The sequence below is a fragment of the Coturnix japonica genome, chromosome 3 (assembly GCF_001577835.2).
Source record: "Coturnix japonica isolate 7356 chromosome 3, Coturnix japonica 2.1, whole genome shotgun sequence".
NCBI classification, from domain to species: Eukaryota; Metazoa; Chordata; class Aves; order Galliformes; family Phasianidae; genus Coturnix; species Coturnix japonica.
In genome coordinates, this window is record NC_029518.1 from 57,800,375 (window position 1) to 57,820,438 (window position 20,064).

At 45.0% G+C, this 20,064-nt stretch overlaps 1 protein-coding gene and 1 long non-coding RNA gene across 5 annotated transcripts; one reads left to right on the forward strand and one right to left on the reverse strand.

Annotated features, from left to right (window-relative positions):
- Positions 1-2,775: 2,775 nt before the first annotated feature.
- VGLL2 (vestigial like family member 2) lies at positions 2,776-8,632 on the reverse strand. 4 transcript variants are annotated; one of them, XM_015858805.2, is made up of 5 exons: positions 8,351-8,632; positions 6,450-6,741; positions 4,801-5,298; positions 4,585-4,643; positions 2,776-3,791 (listed from the first exon to the last, which is right to left on the reverse strand). In XM_015858805.2, exons 1-5 carry the CDS (start codon positions 8,429-8,431, stop codon positions 3,756-3,758), a joined length of 966 nt encoding a protein of 321 aa, XP_015714291.1. In that variant the 5' UTR covers positions 8,432-8,632; the 3' UTR covers positions 2,776-3,755. The 4 variants fall into 4 exon arrangements, with proteins under 4 accessions (XP_015714291.1, XP_015714290.1, XP_015714293.1 ...); XM_015858804.2 differs by having other exon boundaries at positions 2,776-3,952; XM_015858807.2 differs by lacking the exon at positions 4,585-4,643 and having other exon boundaries at positions 2,776-3,952.
- Positions 8,633-12,509: 3,877 nt separating this feature from the next.
- LOC107311799 lies at positions 12,510-16,814 on the forward strand. Its single transcript, XR_001554263.2, has 3 exons — positions 12,510-12,684; positions 13,893-14,004; positions 15,697-16,814. It is a non-coding gene; the product is annotated as an uncharacterized LOC107311799 (long non-coding RNA).
- Positions 16,815-20,064: the final 3,250 nt, after the last annotated feature.

Consider the following 20,064-nt stretch of genomic DNA (forward strand, 5'->3'; position numbering starts at 1 on the left):
TTCTTTTTCTTTTTATCCCTTTTCTTTCCCCATTTCTCATTCTTACTTCCCTACACAGCATTGCTTACCCTTCCAAATAATCTCACCTCTTCTCTCTCCTTCCCTTCTGCAACTGCTCCTCTGGGTGGCAGGCCAGGGAAGCCAGCCAGGACACCACAACCCCCCAAGGAGCTGACTCGCCTTCCTGTAATCAAAAGGGCATCTTAATTACACCCCTTACCCAGAAAAAGATGCACAAGAACTGCCAGTCAGAGGCCTTGGTGAATCTAAAGCCATCCACAACACTTGCTTTCCTTTTAGAAAGGGACCAACCTTTAAGCCCTAGCTAGAGCTTGTTGTGAACCTTAATAGGACATCAAAGGCAAAGTGAGGACGGACTGTTTCTGACCCAAGACGGGCAGATCCATTTCCCTGAGGACGGGCAGGGCAAGAGCCAAGGGAGGTGCAGAGATTTCAGGCGCTATCCTCCTCTCCTCTCCTACTTTCCTCTCCCCTAGGGGTTCTGATGCAAAACCCACTGGGAGAGATAGTAGGAAGAAATATTCACCCTAAGGCTAGCTGACAGGAGACTGCAAATGCAGAGTTACATATTTATTTGCCTTTAAGGAACCCTGAACTGCATCCTTGCAACTGCAGCCATATCAGAAGGAAATCTTTGTTAAAATGAAGCAGACTCTGTGCCTGACTGCCCCTGCACCTGCTTCTGCATCACTCTGCAACAGCTCTGAGCCCTTTGCCTCCTGCCCAAGAGCCTATAAGGACTGTCACAAACTATGTCTGTTTGTATGTCACCACTGAAACAATCTGTTTGCTTGACTATTGCAGGAGAGTAGTAGCCAGTACAAAACTGCAGGCCGAAGGGAGACCCTAGGTGTTTGCAAATGACATGTAAGATGCACGTAACACAGAGAAAGCATACCTTTTGCATTTACAGATCTTTTTTTGTGCACATTCCTGATTAAGCAATTATTAGTCTATGATGCAAAGAGAAACAAAACAGATTTATGAAATAGCACCGAGGTTTTATTTACACTGCTACTGCATTGGGAAACTCACTCACCCTGTGCTGGGCAGCCTAACGCTCAGGGTTAAGTTTCTGCTCTGGCAATACAAACTGTAGCCCTAGCCCTGCACAGCTTCACACCTGAATCTCAGAGGCAGTGCTGTGGGCAGCCTCCCACAGTCGGGACAACCCAGTGATTTGCACTGTTTCATCAAAACACCCTGTGACTGCAGCGCACCCAAAGTGGGAGCCTTTTTAAAAGTGGTTTGCATAGCACCTAACACCATAAGCCAAAGACTTGACTTTGGTGTTTAGGTACTTCCACAGTACAACAATAAAAACTATCTGGAGAGCAAGTATCAGAAGCAATACTCATGTATTCATTGCATAAATCCTCATGGTTGAAAATGCTCCCAGTCAAAACGAATGGTAACTGTCAGCGCAGTAAATATCTGCTTACATGAATGTATCCAAATGTATCTGGGCTCTACTGCCCAGTGCTCCCCATTACAAAAAGAGGGGGAAAAATGAAAGAAAAAGGAAACAAATGCATAGTCTACACAAAAGCCAAATTAAACTTTAAAAAATTAAAACAAAAAAAGGGAAAGGAAAAGAAAAGAAAAAAAACAAACAAGAAAAATGACTTAAAAAAAAACCCTAAAACTTTAAAAACAACCTAAAGAAAAATGCAGGTGACTGTTCACAGGAAGACCTTGCCATCTTCAAGCCTCTGCAGCAATAAAGTTAAATGCCATTTTTAGTTTTTTTTCTCCTGCTAAGTGCTGCTGTCTTCCTTCATGATAGAAGACTTAGAACATTTGTGGCTTAACCAGCACTACAAAATCTGGAGCCGTTTGTTTGCCCTTTCCAGCCTGCCAGTTAGCCTACGGCTGTGACGACATGCCTGTGGGTTTGTCTGGCTGAAGCACCACCACAAGCCTTATCCTGACCTTTGCCCAGCTCTGGCCAGGGATGTTCTGCCCTCTTTTTATTTCAAAGCAGCTCCTTGCAATACTTATTCTCACTGCTTTGTTGTTTTCTTGCTGTTAATGTTCCTGTTATTCCCCATAAATATACTTCTGGTTGAGAACTTAGGCGCAACAAGTTCTCCATTTCCAACACAGTGAACATTTTGCCCAAGTCTCAGAATGTAAAATCTCCTATCACATCACAAAAGTCTGTTTTCTACTGCTTCTCCCAGTGTTAGAGGGATGGCATCAGGACTCTCCTCTCACATGTACTGAACTTTGTCAGACTTCAAAGATGTTGCATTAAGAAAAGACGGAACAAAATGAGACACTGTAGTGTTGGGATCTGATGCTTTGCCTGTAAAAACATCAGCTTGCAAGCATAGGGTGAACTTGCTATTTCTGCACTGTTTAATTAGTCATTCGACCCTTTATAATAACATTTTAATGTACCACTCCAGAATAGCAAAATATAGTTCCCACTTTTATCAGGTGTATGAGGAAGCATCTCTTACTATGGGGTGCCACCCTTTCTGCAGCCTATCCTACAGAGACACCCTATGCTAAATAGCAAGCATTGCCATAACATTGCATTTTCTTGTCTTTTGTATTTATCACCATATTTTCTACACATTAAGAATTTATTTTCAACTGCTGGGATTTCTAGTTAGCGTTAATGCAGACTAGTAAAATAACTCACTCCATCCACACTACAGGTATTTATTTTCTCCTTTTTCATCCTGAAGTTTCTAACCCGCCTCATTTCTCTTTTTCTGTTTTAATTCCCTATAAAAGCACTCAGGGTGAAAGAAGGAATACCTTTAATGCAGCTTTCCTACCGTTAAATAGATATCTTATTCCACCTTTCAAACCAAAGCAAGACAATTATTAAAGTGACAAAATGACAGCAACAAGTAGACAAAGGGAAGCGTTAGAGGCAACCCAGACCTATTGTCCCACAAGTGCCTATCCTTCTGATGTTCCCCTTAAAGGTTGCCAGGTTGAGGGCGGGCAGTTTTTCCCGGGTTTCCTTTCTCCCCCTTCTTTAAGAGGGTTTTGTTTTCACCATAAAATATTTCTTGTTAAAAAAAAAAAAAAAAAAAAGAAAGAAAAGAAAAGAAAAAGAAAACAAACAACCATTACACATTCAATGCAAATGTTATGTCAAATTCTGACAAGTGCCACCTTGGTTTTCATATTTCTGGAGTTTGAACAGTTGTCCGCGGAACAGCTGCACTTCTGTAAGCCCAAGGCAGGTGGCCCAAGCTCGGCGCTTGCCATTCATAACCACAATGCTGAAAAATCTGACTAGCTCCTCAGTAGTCCAAAAAATGTTAGTGAGTTCCAGTTTCTTCTCCTTTTCCTTTTCTGAATTGTAAAGTAAGATTCCAGTTCAAAACTGCTACATTAGTTTTTCCCATGTTGAAGTCAAGAAATAATTTTCACCTCCATAAAAAAAAATATATATTCACACCAGCGAAATAACCACAATTTCCTCTGTCCCTTGTAAGAAGGCCAGTGGTTTTGCATCACGGTTCATGACGTCATTTGACTCTTTTAAAATAGTCCAATTGCAGTTCTGACTGTGGAGTTTGTTTAAATAGTTCATGGTCTTTGGCTCTCCTTTCTCAGCAGAGGGGTTTTCACCTCCAAAATAAGTCTAAAGGATCATCCTTGCAAAGCCAGGTTGTTTTAAGTCCCGTTGTCTGTCCCCAAGCTGCAGGACCATGGTAGGCTTGGAAAAGGGCAAGGGGGTCTGGGAGGCTCTGAGTCAGCTCGTCAGCTCAGAAGGGGTCCACCACAGAAGGAGTAACGCCGAGCTGCAAACCAAGACCAGAAGCTGTTACAAACTGACCCGACTTCAGCTCTGAATGCCACCATGCCTAGAGGCAGAGATCTACAGGGGAGAGCCAGGGGAGGAAGAGTGAAGGACAGCTCTAAAACCAGTACAGATCCTTGCTTTTGTCCTGAGGCTGCAAACCTGAGAATGGAGAGAAGAAAAAAAAAGGGAAGAAGAAAAAATAGGTACAGGCATTTAAGGAAAGAGAAAGACAAACTCCATTTCTGCCACATGAGATCAGAGGCTCAGCTGAAGCCTGGGCTCCCCAGGGCTAGAAGAAAGCGGTGAAGCGAGAAGAGCCCTGGCTGCAGTGAGGAGAGGCACATGTCTCTTTTTAACCTGAAGTGAGGCTGCATGCAGCAACCAGTGATTGTGGTCACTGGGCTTTATCATGAGGAAGCCAAGCAGCTGAGCAGGCTTTCCTTGCCGCTGCAGACAAGGAGCTGCAGCCTGAGGAGCTGGCACTGCTGTCCATGACTCTGTCCTCTCTGCAGCACCATTATGAGCATGCAGCCCTACAGCTGGCCAGGGGCAGGCCACTAGCACTAGCCTCCCTGGTCACAGGGATAGATATTGCCCTTACATGCTCAGCAGATAGAATAGCATTTTTTTGAAAACTGGGAGAAAAAAAAAAAAAAAGTAAGCAAAGGAAACCATTTAGAAAGCTGCAGAAGTTCACAGAGCTGTGCGACTGCCCTATGGCCGGACTGAGCTACAGCCCTCGGGGATCCATCAGGCTTCCAGCACAGAACAAGGCCCAAAGCAAGCAGTACCTCAGAGTGTGTCTTGAGAGCCAGATATGTGGAGTGGGTGACACATTGCCCTTGCTTGCCTGGCCAAGGAATGCAAAGAAGGACACACTGGATGGGTTGGGAGCTCACACACCCATATGTTTCCTCTAGCTGCCCTCTACACAGAGCCCTCCCCTCCCACCACCAGGGTTAGCCCTGAGCTGGGGGGACCCCGAAAGGCCAGGGACCTCTCTTCACCTGCATCCACGTTGAGGCCAAGGCTCTGTGCCACATCTCCCGCTGCATTGGGGAAGGCTCCCGATGTCGTCCAGGCAGCAGTAGGGCCCGCCTCGCCCTTGCTCAGCTCACAGGGTGGGCTGACTGGTGTGGGCATGGCGGCGGGGGTGAGGCGGTGGGGGCGGACAGAGGCAGTGGGCACCAGCAGGGAACCATAGCGAGGGTCAAAGTGAGGACCGTAGACTTCGTGCATGGCTGTGGGGCGAGGGTAGGCTGTGCTCTGTGTCCCAAGGTAGGGATGGTGGTGGTGGTGGTGGTGGGCATGATGCCAGGCCTCAGGACTGCCCTGATGTAGGTGGCCATGCAGGGAGGCTGGGGCATAGGGGTCCGTGGTGGTGAAGGGCAGCTCGCTGTGGGTGGCCAGGGGGCTGCTAAGGGTGACAGGGACTGAGGAGGGCTGGTAGGCGCTGTTCCAGAAGGATGGGGGGAAGCTGCGCTGGCTCATCGGGAAGGAGCCATCTAGAAGCAGAGAGAAAGGAATAACGGATGAGCACTCTCAGCCCTGGCATCCGACACCCTAGGGCTCCTCTTCACTCTCATTCTGCAGTTATCTTACAAACAACCACCAAACACGCAAACCTGCCCACCAGCAGCCCTCCCCAGCCCAGTCATTCAGCACAATTAGCCCAGGGCTGGAACAATTTGCTCCAGGCTTCTTTTAGTACTTCTTTAGGGGAAAAGATTGTTATCTAAGGTGAGAGAAACTCCTTTTTCTCTCAGTCTGGAAACTGAGTCAGAATCATTATGAATCGAAGCAATTGTCAAGGTTGGGTTTCTCCTTTTGTTTATTTATTTATTTATTTATTTAGTACTAATCTCCCTCTTGAAGCATTTACGCTCAACACCTTAGAGGATGCCCAGTGCTGCCAGGAAAGCATCTGCTTCCTCAGTGTGGTTTCAAAGCAGCCAGGAATAGCGTGAGATGCGCAATCAGCTTAAATGTGCTTAATCTATGGGGGGGTAATTTCTGTTGCTTGGGGCTCTTGTTAGCATGTTTGGGAAGCATTTTTTAGCTCTTTGAGGATTGACAGGGCAAAGGACAAGGACCCCGTGGAATAGAGATAAATGATAGTGCAAAAGTAGATGCTACACATTACTGATTGTGAAGACAGTGCTGCTGATACAAACATTTGCCAGGGAAGTATATAAGCTCTGAGCCTTCTGGTGTTAGGAGAAAGGGAAGAAGTTCCTGAGGAGCTAAGAAATCTTTCAGCTTTTAGTGCTGAGCATCTTCCACTTGTGAAATACTTTAAGTAGTATTTCATTCTTAGAAAACTGATGGGAATTCGTGGGGAGGGTGCGCAGTCGGCTCTCAGTTGGGCACTGGCAAATGAGGGATGGTCCCTGAAGCTGCTATGTAGCGATGCCTGAGGTCAGGTGTTCCCTGCCACCTCGGATACCCCATGAGCCTATACGGTGTAAAATTGTGATATAGGCACAAAAAACCTATGCCTGCATCCACTTCTTATATTGCTCCCACCTTTGCTCATCACAGCCCCAAACTCAAAGCCAAGGGACATGGAGGATTCCTGCCGTGGCTCCTAGACCTGCACCCCCACATCCCCTGCACTTTCAGAACGTCAGCACCCACACCCCTCCTCGGTGCTCACCCCGCCAGGAGCCGGCGTTCCGCGCCGCCTTGGCGCTGCCAAGCGAGAAGCTGCTGGGCTGGCTGAGCGCCCGGCTGAAGTGCTCGTCCACCACGGCGCTGATGTCCCCCTGGAAGTAGGTAAAGAGGACGCACCGGGAGCTGATGTACTCAGCCTCTGGGGGCCTCTCCTTCTCGGGGCTGCACTCCTCCTCCTTGATGCTGGCGGCGGCGTGGCTGGAGAAGGAGCTGCTGGCGCCGGCGCTGCTGCCGCTCTCCGGGGCTTCTTGCATTTTGGAGTACAAGGCGAGTTTCTGGAGGGAGAGAAAGGAAAGGGAGGACGGGAAACGAAGCAACGAGGCGTGCTGGCCCTCGTCTCGGCCCTCCGTTCCCGGGCCAGGCGGGATGCAGTGCCCAGACCCGCTCCGAGTTCCATGCGGGAGCTGCGGTCCTGCCGCACCCCCGGGTCGCCCGAACCTGGAAGTGCCGTGCGGGATGGGCACTGCCGGGAGCGGGGTGACGCGCGGGACTCAGCTCCCGGCGCTAAGTTCCGCACGCAGAGGCTCTTTGCGGCCCGGATCCCGACACCGGGGGAAAGAGAAAAGCATGACCTACAAAACAAAGTGGAAAACGAGAGGAAGGGGGAAAAAAATCAAAGCTGTCCGCTTCAAACACGTTTCAGGGCAGAAGGTATTTCTTTGGCCAGCGGGAAGCCTCAGGTATTTCCTACAGGATTGCACAATTTTTACTGGATCCCTCCGGGATTAAAAAAGAGCGGGCACTCAGAAGTTCGACGGATTTTTCCCGAGGTCTCTCTGCCCGCAGCCGCCGGGAGTTCCTTAAGATGAGCCGGGGAAGCAGAGCCGGATCGGACCGAAGGAAGAACGAGAGTAGGGCGGGCGGGAGCCCTGAACCGAGCGGCGCGGGATATTTAATAACGTCTCTCCGTGACTGCCGCCTTTCCACTTGGCTGCCGGCTCAGCCATTGAGCTAATAATTAGCCCCCTAAATAATGTCACCCGCGTGCGGACGGGCGGGGGGGGGACAAGGTGGGGGAACACATCATCTGCTATTTGTAACAGGTATGCCGGCCTCGATGCCAGGGCTGGAGGTGTCCCGCGAGCCGCCACGCTGGGGCTGCGCGGAGAGGGAGCGGAGCGGAGCGTGACTGCCAGCCCCCAATCCCGCACGCCCGGGGCTGCAGCCCGCCAGCGGCCCGGGGCGCTTTCGCCTCTTCCTCTCCTTTTTTTTTTTTCGTTTGCTAGGGAATGCAGATCTCCTATTCCGAAGCGATGAGGGGAGAAATAAAAAAATAAATACATTTTAAAAAGAAAATGAAAAAAAAAAAGAAAAAGAAAAAAGGAAGAAAAACACCTCTAAAGAAACACGGGGAGCTGAGAGGTGCAGCAGGTGCTGCCAAGAGAACAGGAACGCCGGGTTCAACATAGAGCCCGGGCTGCACACGCACAGGCATCCCCTTACCGATCTCTGCACGCTGCACACGCGTGTCCCTAGGGCAGCCCGCAGGGTCCCGCCGCCGAGCGGGGCTGGAGCGGGATCATCCCCGGTAACCCCAAGAAAGGTGGTGCACCCTCCCTCGCCCTTCCCCGGTAGCCCTCTGCAACCCGGTTGCATCGCTGCCTGCAGCCGCCCAGCTCGGATGGAGCCCGGCCAGGGAAAGGAAAAAAGTGGGGGAAAAAATCCCTTAAATGTCATATCGGATCTGATGTCCCATTCTCTCCCGCAGTCCCGGCGGTACGTACCGTGCCGAGCCCCGCACCAGGGTGGGATGCAGCCCCGCTTCTCTCACCATCGCAGACTCCGGCTCTTCTCCCCCACCCCCTCCCCTTCTCCTTTTCCCTTTTTCCTTTTGGTGAGGCCCGGGGGCCACCCTCCCGACGCCACCCCTCCCACCTCACGTACCTGCGGGTAGGGGCTATAGGCTGCGGCGAAGTACGTCTGGGGGGGACCATACACTTGGTACATAACATCCAGACAGCTCATGGCTGTCCGAGGCCGTTAATTCGTTTTTCGGACATCAACTCGCGTTCTGCAGAGCGGAGCAGTGCTCGGCGGGAGGGAGGATCCCGGGGGTTAAGAGGCACGGCTCACTGTGGGAGGAGTGATTGAGGGGTGAGACCGCGCCGCGCTGAGGTCCCCCCCGGCTCTGCCTCCCCCCCACGCAGCGCGGCTCCCTCCCGTCGCCCTCAACCGCGCTGCGGCTCCGTGGGACGGAGGGACTCAACCCAGGGCAGGGAGAGGAGAGCCCCCTTCAGCCGCCGCTTGCTCCTGCCTTTTCCCTTCCGCCCACCGTGCCGGGGAGGGTTTTCCCGCACGAAGCGTGGACCGTCCTGCGGGTAAGGTAATGCCCCCAGACCCAGCGTGCGCCTGGGAGCGCCACCAGCATTGCTCCGGGATCAGCCAAAGCTGGAGAAAAGTTATCTCACCGGGAGGAACCTTCCTGGGAACTTAGGATGGGAAATGCCGGGAATGAATGAGGATGCTCGTGCACGGTTCCCGTGGTAAAAACAACCTGTCGGGAAGGTAAAGCGGCTTATTCCACGGCTTCCCGGTGAGCACACGAACAGCTGAACGCATCCCAACGCAGCTTCGACGGCGGTGTACAGGAAAGCTCGGTGTCTAATACGGGGATGGAGGCTCTCATATCGATGCCAGCCGCTGAAGCATCCATAGCACGACTCACAGAGACTGAGGAAAGGGACCCTATTGAACTTAGTTGTAAAGCTTTTGAAATGAAGACAAAAATACGGGGGGGGAAATGAAAGCATATCATTAGTTTTCCAAAAATATGGGGGAAAACTGAAAAGAACAGACACTTTGAATTTTGAAGGCCCGGAATTCTTCCATTATATTTCAAAAGAAAATCTTTATAATTAAAAAGACTTGTACTTACCACTGCTTTGTTTACCAAAAACACAATTTTTATGATCCAGAGTCCGAGAACTGTTGTTAATGCTCATCTATTGCTGAAATATAAAAAATAAAAAATAAAAGGTATCTCAGTGCCAATGATCATAAGTTTTTGTTCTGTTTTGTTTTGTTTTCTTTCTACACCAGGTGTAGAAAAGTCATAACTTAAACATCGTCTCCTCCCTCTTCTAGTTCAGTAAGTTTGTTTTCTGTACTGCAATGCAACTCAGAGCCCTGGCTGCACAGCTCAGTCCCACCGGTGCTCCCCTCACTGCTAACCTAAATTAATTGTGTGCTCATGGCTGGGATGGGAACAAAGGCAAAGACTGTAGGTACCAGGCCTCGGAAAAGAAATGTATCTAACACTCTATGGCTTCGTTTCTCCTGTCCAGGAAGCAAATAACCACAGTAGCGGGAAGGACTCACCCCATGGCTGGGATTCAAAAGGCTGCTCTCAGTGGAGGAATGCACCAGCTCCCTGCGGCAAGAGCCCGAGGGACCGCACTGGGACTGAAGGGCCCCTCTCCCAGCCTGGCGTCCCCACCGGGCAGCGTCCCTGTCCGGGAGATGCCGGGGCCTGTCTCAAAGGTATCAGTCTACTGGGTGACACATTTACAAGTGAGTACACTTGGAACGTGTGCTCTGAAAGCACAGCACATTTCCCTGCTGGTTGCACAAGCTCTTCTCCAGTGACTTTGTGCAATAGCAAAAGTAACACCTGACTCTCACCACAGCTTAGTATGTGCTTCAAGCAAGGAGAAAAAGCAAAGTGCAGCAGCAACATGCGACTGTGTACAACAGTGTGGCAGAGTCCAGGCTGCTTCCCCTGGACAATCTCTCCCTGAGGTCTGAATTGAGTGGGTTGACCTCACCCCCAGTACATGTTACTGGAAGTGACGCTGATGTGGCTTGGTGTATCCACAGCTTCTTTTGTAACAGCTATTTGACTGTAAAACTGTCTAATGTAAGACACGAGCAAATTGTTTTACTTCAAGGCAGAGCAGTCCAAGCATTCATGAAAAAGTGTCGGCAGTGTTTTAGCACTCTCTGAAATCAGTCTCCATTATCCTGGAATTCCTGGGTCAGCATTATATTCAATAATGATCTCACTGCTTTAGTATAATTATATATAAATGGTTTTTCTTGGTTCTAACTAAAGGACTTTAGGTGAGTTGACTCACATAAAGAACAACAAAGGCTTGAAATAAAACCATCTGAGTTATCCTAGGGAGAAAATAACGATAGCAGTGAGGGAAAGAACACTTTTAGAAAGGATATGGGTTAGAGCTGACTATTGCTCTAATGGGTTAGAGCATGGGCCACAGCCTGTGTTCACAGACAGGTAAAGTTTCATTGCGGTAATGTGAAAAGGAAATCTTGTTTTGTAGCTTCTTGCTATGGCTGAAGAATGGTGGGCTCTGATGAACAGCAAGTTGCAGAACCTTGCAACATGCCTTGGGCGCATTCCTATAACACAATTCAAAGTTATCTTCTAATTGAGCTGTAATCTTTCACAAAAGAATGGGGCATTACTGTGAACAGTTCTCTGGACAAGCAAATACCCCATCAAACAAAGCATTAACATTCAGAAAGACAGGAACAAAAAGGCAAGGGAAATGTAACAGGACTGGCAGCATGTGCTGCTCACCATCCCTGTGAATGCTGCATCCAGCACCAGCACTACATCCTATGCACAGCAGTCTGCCTAGCCAACATATGTTTCAGGGATTAAACATTTATTGACCAGTAGAGATCCTTCTGGTTTTGAATCTGCCCAAATGGATATCTTATGCTGTTGATAATACAGTTTTTCAGAAGGTCAGGGAAACTAATATTGACTCCAGAGAGGCACACTCTGCCAACTGGGAAAGACCACGAACTGCATGGGGAATTCTGCCCCTGCCTTAGCAGTTTGTCACAGTGCTGAAGCAGCCTTCAGTGCTTCCCACTTCCACTTGGAGTAGATCTGACTCAAGCTTCCAGCTGTTGCTTCATGTAATGCCTTACTGCACGTAGCTGGAGTGTCCTTTCAGATGTAGTATTTTGTGAAACCCTTTTTATTCCACATATTTGTTTATTTATTTATTTATTTTTCCTGAGAGAAGACACAGATACAGCTCCTTAATTTTCTGCAGACATTTTATACCTTTTTTTTTTTTTCTTGTACTCTGCACAATTTTTCAATGATTTTAACATTTTAAAACAAGAACTCATTACTAATTTTAACACCGCTCTTGCCAGAGGTGTGTATGAAGTAAGTTAGCAACTTCTGATTATGCTTGAGGATTGTGTCTATTTATTTGTTTGTTTGTTTACCTGCTTGTTTGTTTGCTTATTGCCACAACAGGATTTTAAAGACAAGGAGTGCACACTTCCCTGCTTTCCTACTGGGAACTTTACATGTTTTCGCTATTAGGAGTCCAAACTATGGACTACATTGTGATGAGGACAGATGGTAGGGGGCTATTTCTGATGTTTCTTCTGAGCTGTCATGTAGCTGACTGAGACTGCACGCAACCAACTCAATGCTTTGGCGGTGCCACACAATCATATGACACCTGCTCGTGCTGCCCATAGTGTCATTCTTTCCAGGACCCTTTCCACTGCCCACCTGCTGTGTTCCTAGATGTGCAGCACTGCTACTAGCTCCATTCACATGTTGCTTGCTTGAAAGTGCCCACAGGCTTACCAGCAGGCTCGGGTCTTTCCATATGTCCCATTTATCATCTTACTGACCAACCTTCTTGCCAGTACATTACCTACAAAATTTATTGGTAGATTTTATACTAGTTTTAAAATTGACTACGATCATCTTGAACAGTTCACAAACTATCTAATGCAAATGCTCCCATATAATAAATATTTTCTGTTGCTCCAGTTTTATACATTTTCATCCATTTCCTATGTGTTTCATTTTTGTGTGTAATACCTCCTCTATGAGATGTTAATTTTGGTTTCAATGGGCTTCCCTTTTCTGTGCTCTTATTTTATTCTCAAATGTGTGAAGGGATCAGTGTGTACCTAACCTTAAGTTGGACATATGATTGGTGGGTTTTCAGTGGTGAAATCTGGCTGAAATGAATGAAGATCAATACCTACACTTTTGTTTCTTACCCTTGTAGTCCCTGCGCTCAGTCTGCCTAAAAAGCTCTTTGTTTCTTCTTAGGACATGGCAACTGTTACCATGGTTTTCCCAGAGATGTTTCTGAGGTGCAATCCCCGGGTCCATGTGTGTGAAGATTTCAGGCTCAGAAACTGCTGGTTTGATTACAGTCATGGGCACTAAATTCATGAAGCTTACAGATAAAAGTCAGCGTGGTAAGGGGGTAAGGGCGCATATTACTGGTCTTTTCTTTTTCACTGTCTTGAGGAACTCAGTTTTGTTGTACATTTAATTTTCAGTCTCAAAATATTTTGTAATTAATTTTGATCTTTCTTTGAAGGAGTGCTTTATTTTCTCTTTCTCTCTCTCTCTCTCTCTTTTTTTTCCCCTTCCTTTTTTTCCCCTGTCTCCCTGTTGCTCTCCAAACTGACTGCTGGCTGTTTTTTCATTACATGCACAGCTACTACTGGGTGACGGTTTGTGTAATGCATCCGCTCCAGCAGTTCTGCAGCAGCTGGAGTGCATGCGGTGATTTCCCCACACTGATGCATTTCAAGGAGCTGCAGTGGGGCTGGTTCTGCATCTGGTGTATGTCACTCACTCCTCTGGCCCGATCCTCTCTGCCCATCAGCCCATGGCATCACCTGTCTCTGCTCTGCTGATTGTGGCAGATGAAGAGATCATTGTGCAGGGCTGGAAGGGAAGCCTGGAGCTGTCATGAGGGAATAGATTAACATGTGTGAGAAGACACTGGGTACATTGAACGGTGGGGCATTGCTTTCACAATGTTAAGGCTCATGGAAGCTTTTTAATGAACTGGTGTGAGAATAGGCTATGTCTGGTCATTAGAGGCAGAGATAGCAGCTTTTGTGATGCATGTACCTCCTTACATTGGGAGCTGAATCACTGCATGCTTCTGCTTCATGGGCACAGAGCCACTCAAGTCACCCCACCACCAAACTGGGCTTGTTCCAAGATGCATTCACCAAGATATTCTGTAAGTATTTTTTGTTTGTCATGAATGCATATTTCCTTATCTGCATTCATAACAAAGAGTATCAAGCAAAATGTTCCCTAACAATGATCCCCAATCATAAACCAGCTTTTTTTTTTGCTTTTTTTTTTTTTTTTTTTTTTCTGGTTTGTTATGCCTATTTTCATTACTAAGTGCTGAAAGTAGGAACAGGTAGTGTTCAAGTCCCATTGGCACTGCTTAAGCACAGACTTACTAACATGATACATCCATTTAACTCCTCTGCAATAATCATGATCCGTGATTTTGATGGCACACTCATACATTTGCAGGTTTTGCTTTGGAAAAAAAAGAAAAAGAAAAAGAAAAAAAAAAAAAGAAAGAAGTGTTATAATGAGAAGCCCTTACTTTCAATAAACATTTTCATTTTAGGAATGTTTTCCTTTTCAACTCTACAGATAAAGTTTCAGAAAGAAGGAGGTAGGTGGCAGAGAAAGACTGCAGCTTGAGAAAGTGAGTGGCTAGATGCAAGGAAACAAGACTGCCAGATTCTTAGCTGAGCATAAACAGGTAATGTATCTGCTTTTATTTTTGTTTGCTCCGACTTTTGTGCAATAAAGACAACACAAAGCTAGGATGGGATAAAGAAATATTCACATTGGCTTCCATGATTATGTCTATAATGAGTGGGACCGTCTATTGTTCAACACCTTATCATACTGGGGGGGCTCACTGGTTCACTTCAGTTTTCTTCAGTGTGTATTTGGCTAAGCCTCGAGAAAATGTCATCAGGAAAATGTCAAGAATATTTTTTTAAACAAAAGAAGTATCAAAGAGTAAAAAGAAAATTCTCAGAAAAATACTGGAGGTGGAGCCATGGTACAGGGAATTGTGTTCTTATCTCCTGGAATTGCCCCAAATAATGCAGCTCCTGGGCCTAGTGCAGATAGGTGCCATTTCAGAAGCTGGAAAATATCCTGACTTTCTTAAACTGAACAAACCCTCATTTTAACATTTTTATGGCCATACATAATTAATTTCTTATCCTAATGGCTGCAAAAGAAAATCCCATCTTTAGAAGTAAACTCAAAACAGGAAAGAGAGAGGAAGACAGTAAGAAAGGAAGGTATTGCCACAGCAGATATGCACCCAGTCTATATGAGGGAGAGTGGGGTAAGACAGAAGAAAACATCATTTGATTTTCTTAATAGTGCCTAAATCTGAACCCACTGGAAGCAAGCTTATTGCAGCCCAGATGGAGGCTGTGCCGTAATTTCCTGTTTGTACCAATGTAGACTTATTTCACTCAGTATGGAAAGATAAAACAATGATATGCAAGGAATTATTTATAATAGGTAATGTACCGGATATGTAGCTTATGCCCCATGCCCCTACTTGTACAAAAAATAATACATAATTCTATAACAAGGACAAAATTATAAACCCCAAATAATATTTATTGCACATCAGCAAAGGGAAACGTGCATACCAGGTTTCAGGTGCTGGGATGATCACACACAGGGTGGCTATAAGTTTTCAAAAAGGATCTTTTCTCATGTTGAGGTAGACGCTTTCCTGAATTATGAGGTGTTTTACATGTAAACATAATTCAACCACTGGGCTGGCAGAGTAGGTAAGAGCCAGCAGTTTATAGACACTATGCTGTTTCATACTTCTCCCATGATCATGCTTCCTTTTGAAATCATCCAAAGGTGACTTGCATGTATTGAAGGACTTCTGGTCTATAGAGCAAAACTTACAGAGATGGCATCCTACCAAACCAAGTTTTTGAAATGTAGATTCAGTTTATAAACCAAGCTTTAAAAATATATATATTTTTTAGACCACATGACAGAGACAATTCAGAGAGTTATTCCAGTTTGGAAAATCTTTTAAAACTCGTTGGCTGGTAAGAGCCAAATGCTCAGGATAACATACCTCGAGTTTCTGCTTCACAAGAAGTGAATAGGCAGAGCTTTGTTTAGGCTCAGAATTTGGCATTACTTTTTGACTGGTGTTTGAAGAAATTTTTTGTAATTCACAAATAGTTCACTGACTGGATAGAAGGATAGCATGCTGCAGGGGAGAGCACAAGTTCTGAATTATCTATGTGTCCATTGTTGTTGAGATAGTACAACTGCTGAATTAGATAAACTGGCTTGCCCTCCATTGTGGCGTTACCTTTTTTAACACTCTTGGTCATGGGGAGGAATTTAAAAATTGACGTGGCTCTTGTTCTGATGTGTCCCTATATCCCCAAAGGTGGCATTACTGTGGGAGGTGCTGCTCCACAGCACAAGGGTGCCCTGCAGGGCAGCTGGTAGCAGAAGAAGCAGGGAGTGGTTTCCAGAGAAATCAGAAATGCACAAGAAAAAGCTGTTGGGAAATGTCTGCCATCAGCTCCACACTTGAGAGGAAGAACAGGAGCCCCAGGAATCTCCTTCCTTTCCCGCATGCCCTGTGCTGCGTTCCAGCCTCCTGCACACCCGAGGACAGAAGCATGTCTTTCAGTATGCTGTGTCTTTCCAACATGTGCGTGCCAAGCCATACTCCAGTCTCTCGCCTTCCAGCACCATGCAAACTTCACAGTCCTCACATTCCCGCAGCACTGGACACCCCGCTCTTACCTCTTACAGCACAGCTTGTTCCAGGGAAAACCTAGAGCAGATTAAGGGGTACTGTTCTCCTTTATAAATGAACATTCCCTCATGCTCTTCACCAGAGATTCAGAAGTTGGCCACACATCTTTTTTCATGTTACATTTGTGTGTTACCCTGACAGTGTGTCACCCCATAAAAATAGGGCAGCGTTCATGTGTTCAGCACTATTCAGTTTGCCCTATCCTCTGACATCTCCTGAAGCTCTCTGAAAAATGCACACTTTTCCTTCATTCCCAGCAGCATCCTAAGAGACTGCCACATGACACTATTCTGTGCTTCTGTTATTTGAGAAAAGCAAGATGACTCCCACTCCATGAATTGTATCAGTGTTAATCTCCTAAATCAGTGATGCTGCCTCACGGCTTTTACATAGATGAGAGAAACCTGGCACAAGGGTAAAATAAACTTTCCAAAGGGTATTCAGGGCATCCTGAGACTGCATGTTTTCGTCCAAGTAGTTATATGTGCTTTGGTCAGAACCATGCTTTCTTCTGCATTTAGGCAATTTCATGGTGCTGAATTGACTCTAGATTAAAAAAGCAGTGAGGAGAAAAAAAAGTATGTTATCATTAATTTGCAGAAAGGCAACTATTTCTAAGACAACCCACCTTTTTCTTCAGCAGTGCTTCTTTGTATTCACCAACCATTTTTCTGTACTCAATATATAAATCAGTTCTAAATTTCTCTCCCAATACAGAGTGAATTCTTTTGCTTTTCAGAGAGAATAAGAACTATTTATAATGTACCTGAAAACATACACCAATTATATGCATTGTCGTGCATTGTCTTTCACTTTGAAGAGCACCAAATGTACTGGAAATTGTAGGTTAAATGTCTGCTAAATTGTTCCCCCAAGATTATTTATCTACTTATTCATCTACCTTTCTAAAGATCTGCCTGTCTGTTTGACTTCCTATCTATCTGCCTAACTTCTTATCTACCTAACAGCCTATTGTACCAATAGTCTTAAAATTATCAAATACTTACAAAAAGACAATTTGAAAGGAATTTCATGGAAATTCAATGCCTCTTAATGCCTCGAAGTCCAGCTTTCAGATAAAAAATGTCTAACAGGAGAACTCCTTAACCAATGGTTGTAAAGAGCTCTTTGGCTTTTCAGAGTTAAGTAGATTCATCAATAAGATTCACCTCCAGTTTATTGTCTTTTAGAGAACTGTTTCCTGTTTGCTTTTGTATTCTGTAGAAAAAGTTGACCCAATACATAACCATTGATTTCCCACAGCCCTACAGGATTTACATTTTTCTGTTTCCCTCTCTCTCCTTTTGTTTTATTTTTTTTATTTTTTATTTTTAATTTTCAGTAACTGCAAAATTATCCTTTGGGAACATTACCATCTTTAAAAATCCTGGTACAGACCAAGTAGTGTTCAGCTATATAATATGCACTACGGATGATGGCAATTTAATTCTCCAGTGTTTGATTATTTTGAGATGGCATTCTTTGATGTTATTGCTGTCGTTCTTGTTCTGTTGTCATGGGGGGAATGTTCACCTTACACCATACTCTGTCAGAGTCCTCCTGTCAACCCATTTGGCTAAAGTCAGCTGAAGTCTCAGCTCTAGGAGATCCCAGTACAGTTCCATCAGTTCTTATGGTGAGATCTTACCTTCTGCACTGGGGTTTCCCACTCCACTTGCTTGCTAACCTAGAGAGAACAACAGCTGGATAAACAAGAAAATGGATTGCTATAAGTGAGGCCTTTAGGAAGGGGAAAAGAAGGTGTGGAGGAAGAATGGAAATTTTCTGAAACATGCTGAGTATTGCCACTATGGGCAACAGCAAGTGCAATGAAACTGAGCTTGCAGAAATATTTGTTACAAACACATCTCTTTCCAAACCTGGTTAAGTTACATGCACTGTCTGCTTTCTACTGATCAGTTTACATAAATGCATGTATTTTTGGCTTTACTGATTAAATGGAGTTTGTGACTTCTCGGAATGGAGCACCACTGGTAACTTGGGATGTGCTCCCAGATAAATACATTCTAGCGTAATGTGACAAATGTACAGTGAGTAGAATTGTGAAGAAGATAGCAAAACCGGTTAAAAAATCTATGCATATATACATTTGCAAATAGACATGCCCGCATATGTACAGACATTTAGTGTCTATATACACACATTATTTTTCACTCCTTGACAATCATAATGAAAGTTTGGAGATTAAAATTATCAACAATAAATTGTTCACTAGAAATGACCGAAAACTGGAAGAAGAACCCTTCTCTTGGAAAAAAAATGCAAAATCTAATTGAAGAACTGGCTCAACATGAAGCATGCAACCAGGCAAGTAATTGATGCTTCTCAAACCTGAAACAGATCTTTCTTAGAGGTCATGGAAAGAACATTTTCCCATAGATCCTCTGTAAAAGGCTGCTTCCTCCCTCACTGTAGTAGTTCCTTTACCACATACCCCAGGTTAATAAACGCTTGCTGGAGACACTGACTAAACATATGGGAAAAAACAACAATAACACACAAAAAAAGAAACACAGAAAAACAAAACAAAACAAAACAAAAACAGCTCTTATATATTCACATTTGGAATAACAACTGCCCATACTTTGGAGGAGTACTGTTTTCTGTAGATCAAATGCCCACATCACCAAAACTGCACTCTCAAAACCACAGTGAAAATCTGCAGGGACTGGAGCTCAGAATATTTCCAGTTCTGTAGATATTCTGGACTTCAAAATGTTATTAAATTATATGAATATTTGTTTCTTTTCCCCCAGAATTTGCTTACTTTTTTTAGCTGGTTAGAATGTTCCATTTTTTCCCTGGGCCCAATTTGTGAACATTGTTGTGATAGGCATTAACGAGGACTCGGGATGTGATGCAGTAGGACCTTTCCTGCTCTGCGACTGATATGTGACGCATGCTTAAGGGGGCGTAGACGAAGTAGGATGTGTATTTAAGTAGCTGCCATGTTGCAATAAATGTCATTTTGCTCTCCACCACATTAGTGTCCGTGTAGCTCATGGCCCTGGTGAGGTGACGGCGCCTCAGCAGGGGGTGGTTGAACCATAGGAGAACAGGGTAACAGAACACACAGGGAAATATTGAGTGAACAGGGAAATATCTTGGAAAAAATATTCCATCTTCATTTATCTCTGGAAAACTCTTTAACTGGTAAAACTGACCTGTACTAAATTGCCTGTGTTAGTGAGTGAAGTTCTCAGAAAAAATGTGCATATAGGACAACTTATAGACATCAGAATACATTCTAAAAGTGAATTGAGGTGGGGACAGTGAATAGTTAGGAAAAATGGGTATAATTGGAAAGAGATAATTTAGAATGAATATAGTGAATGCTCCTCAGTTTATAAAAATAGTTCAAAACCATTTCCCCTTTCCATTCTCTTCTTGTTCTGCCAGTTTATATCTCCCAGTATCAACAGATTCCCACTGCAAAACAGGGTAGATGGGGAGTGGCACATTCTGTAGGATGACCCTTAGAGAAAGATTCCAGTGGCTAAGCTTGCTAGAGAGAGCATCTTTCTGTTATAATCTCATGATTTGCAGTAGCATTTTTTATTTGATCTCAAGCATTTCTTACAGAGGAAAAATCACCTCCTCCATTTGGGCAAATGTTCCAGGCACAGAGGAGTCTTTGGTTGAAAAATTATGTGATCCAACAAACTATCATGGCAAGTACTTGCATGTCAGCTTCAGAATACAATCCTATTAGATTTGGCTGTGCAGTGGAGAGAGACCTATCTTTAATAAGTCAAAGTCAGGAGGTACATTATGTGGGCCATAATCAGGTATTATAATACACTTTAAAGAACCTGTGGATGAGAGGATTTCTTGTTTGTTACCAGCAATGTCAAATGACAAGTGTGAAATAAATTTTATTTAAGAAGCTTGATGTTCATGTTTTGGAGGTGTTGAGAACCAGACACTTTACACTCTGTTTTTGCTACTGAGGTGCTAATTTAATTCCAG

Excerpts from the sequence above, each read along its gene's own strand:
- VGLL2 (XM_015858804.2), bottom strand. The coding sequence starts at position 8,431 with ATGAGCTGTCTGGATGTTATGTACCAAGTGTATGGTCCCCCCCAGACG. Across the intron at positions 5,299-6,449 it reads GAACGCCGGCTCCTGGCGGG|ATGGCTCCTTCCCGATGAGC; the intron begins GTGAGCACCGAG and ends CTCTGCTTCTAG. Across the intron at positions 3,953-4,584 it reads CTCTCAAGACACACTCTGAG|GTTTGCAGCCTCAGGACAAA; the intron begins GTACTGCTTGCT and ends CTCCATTCTCAG.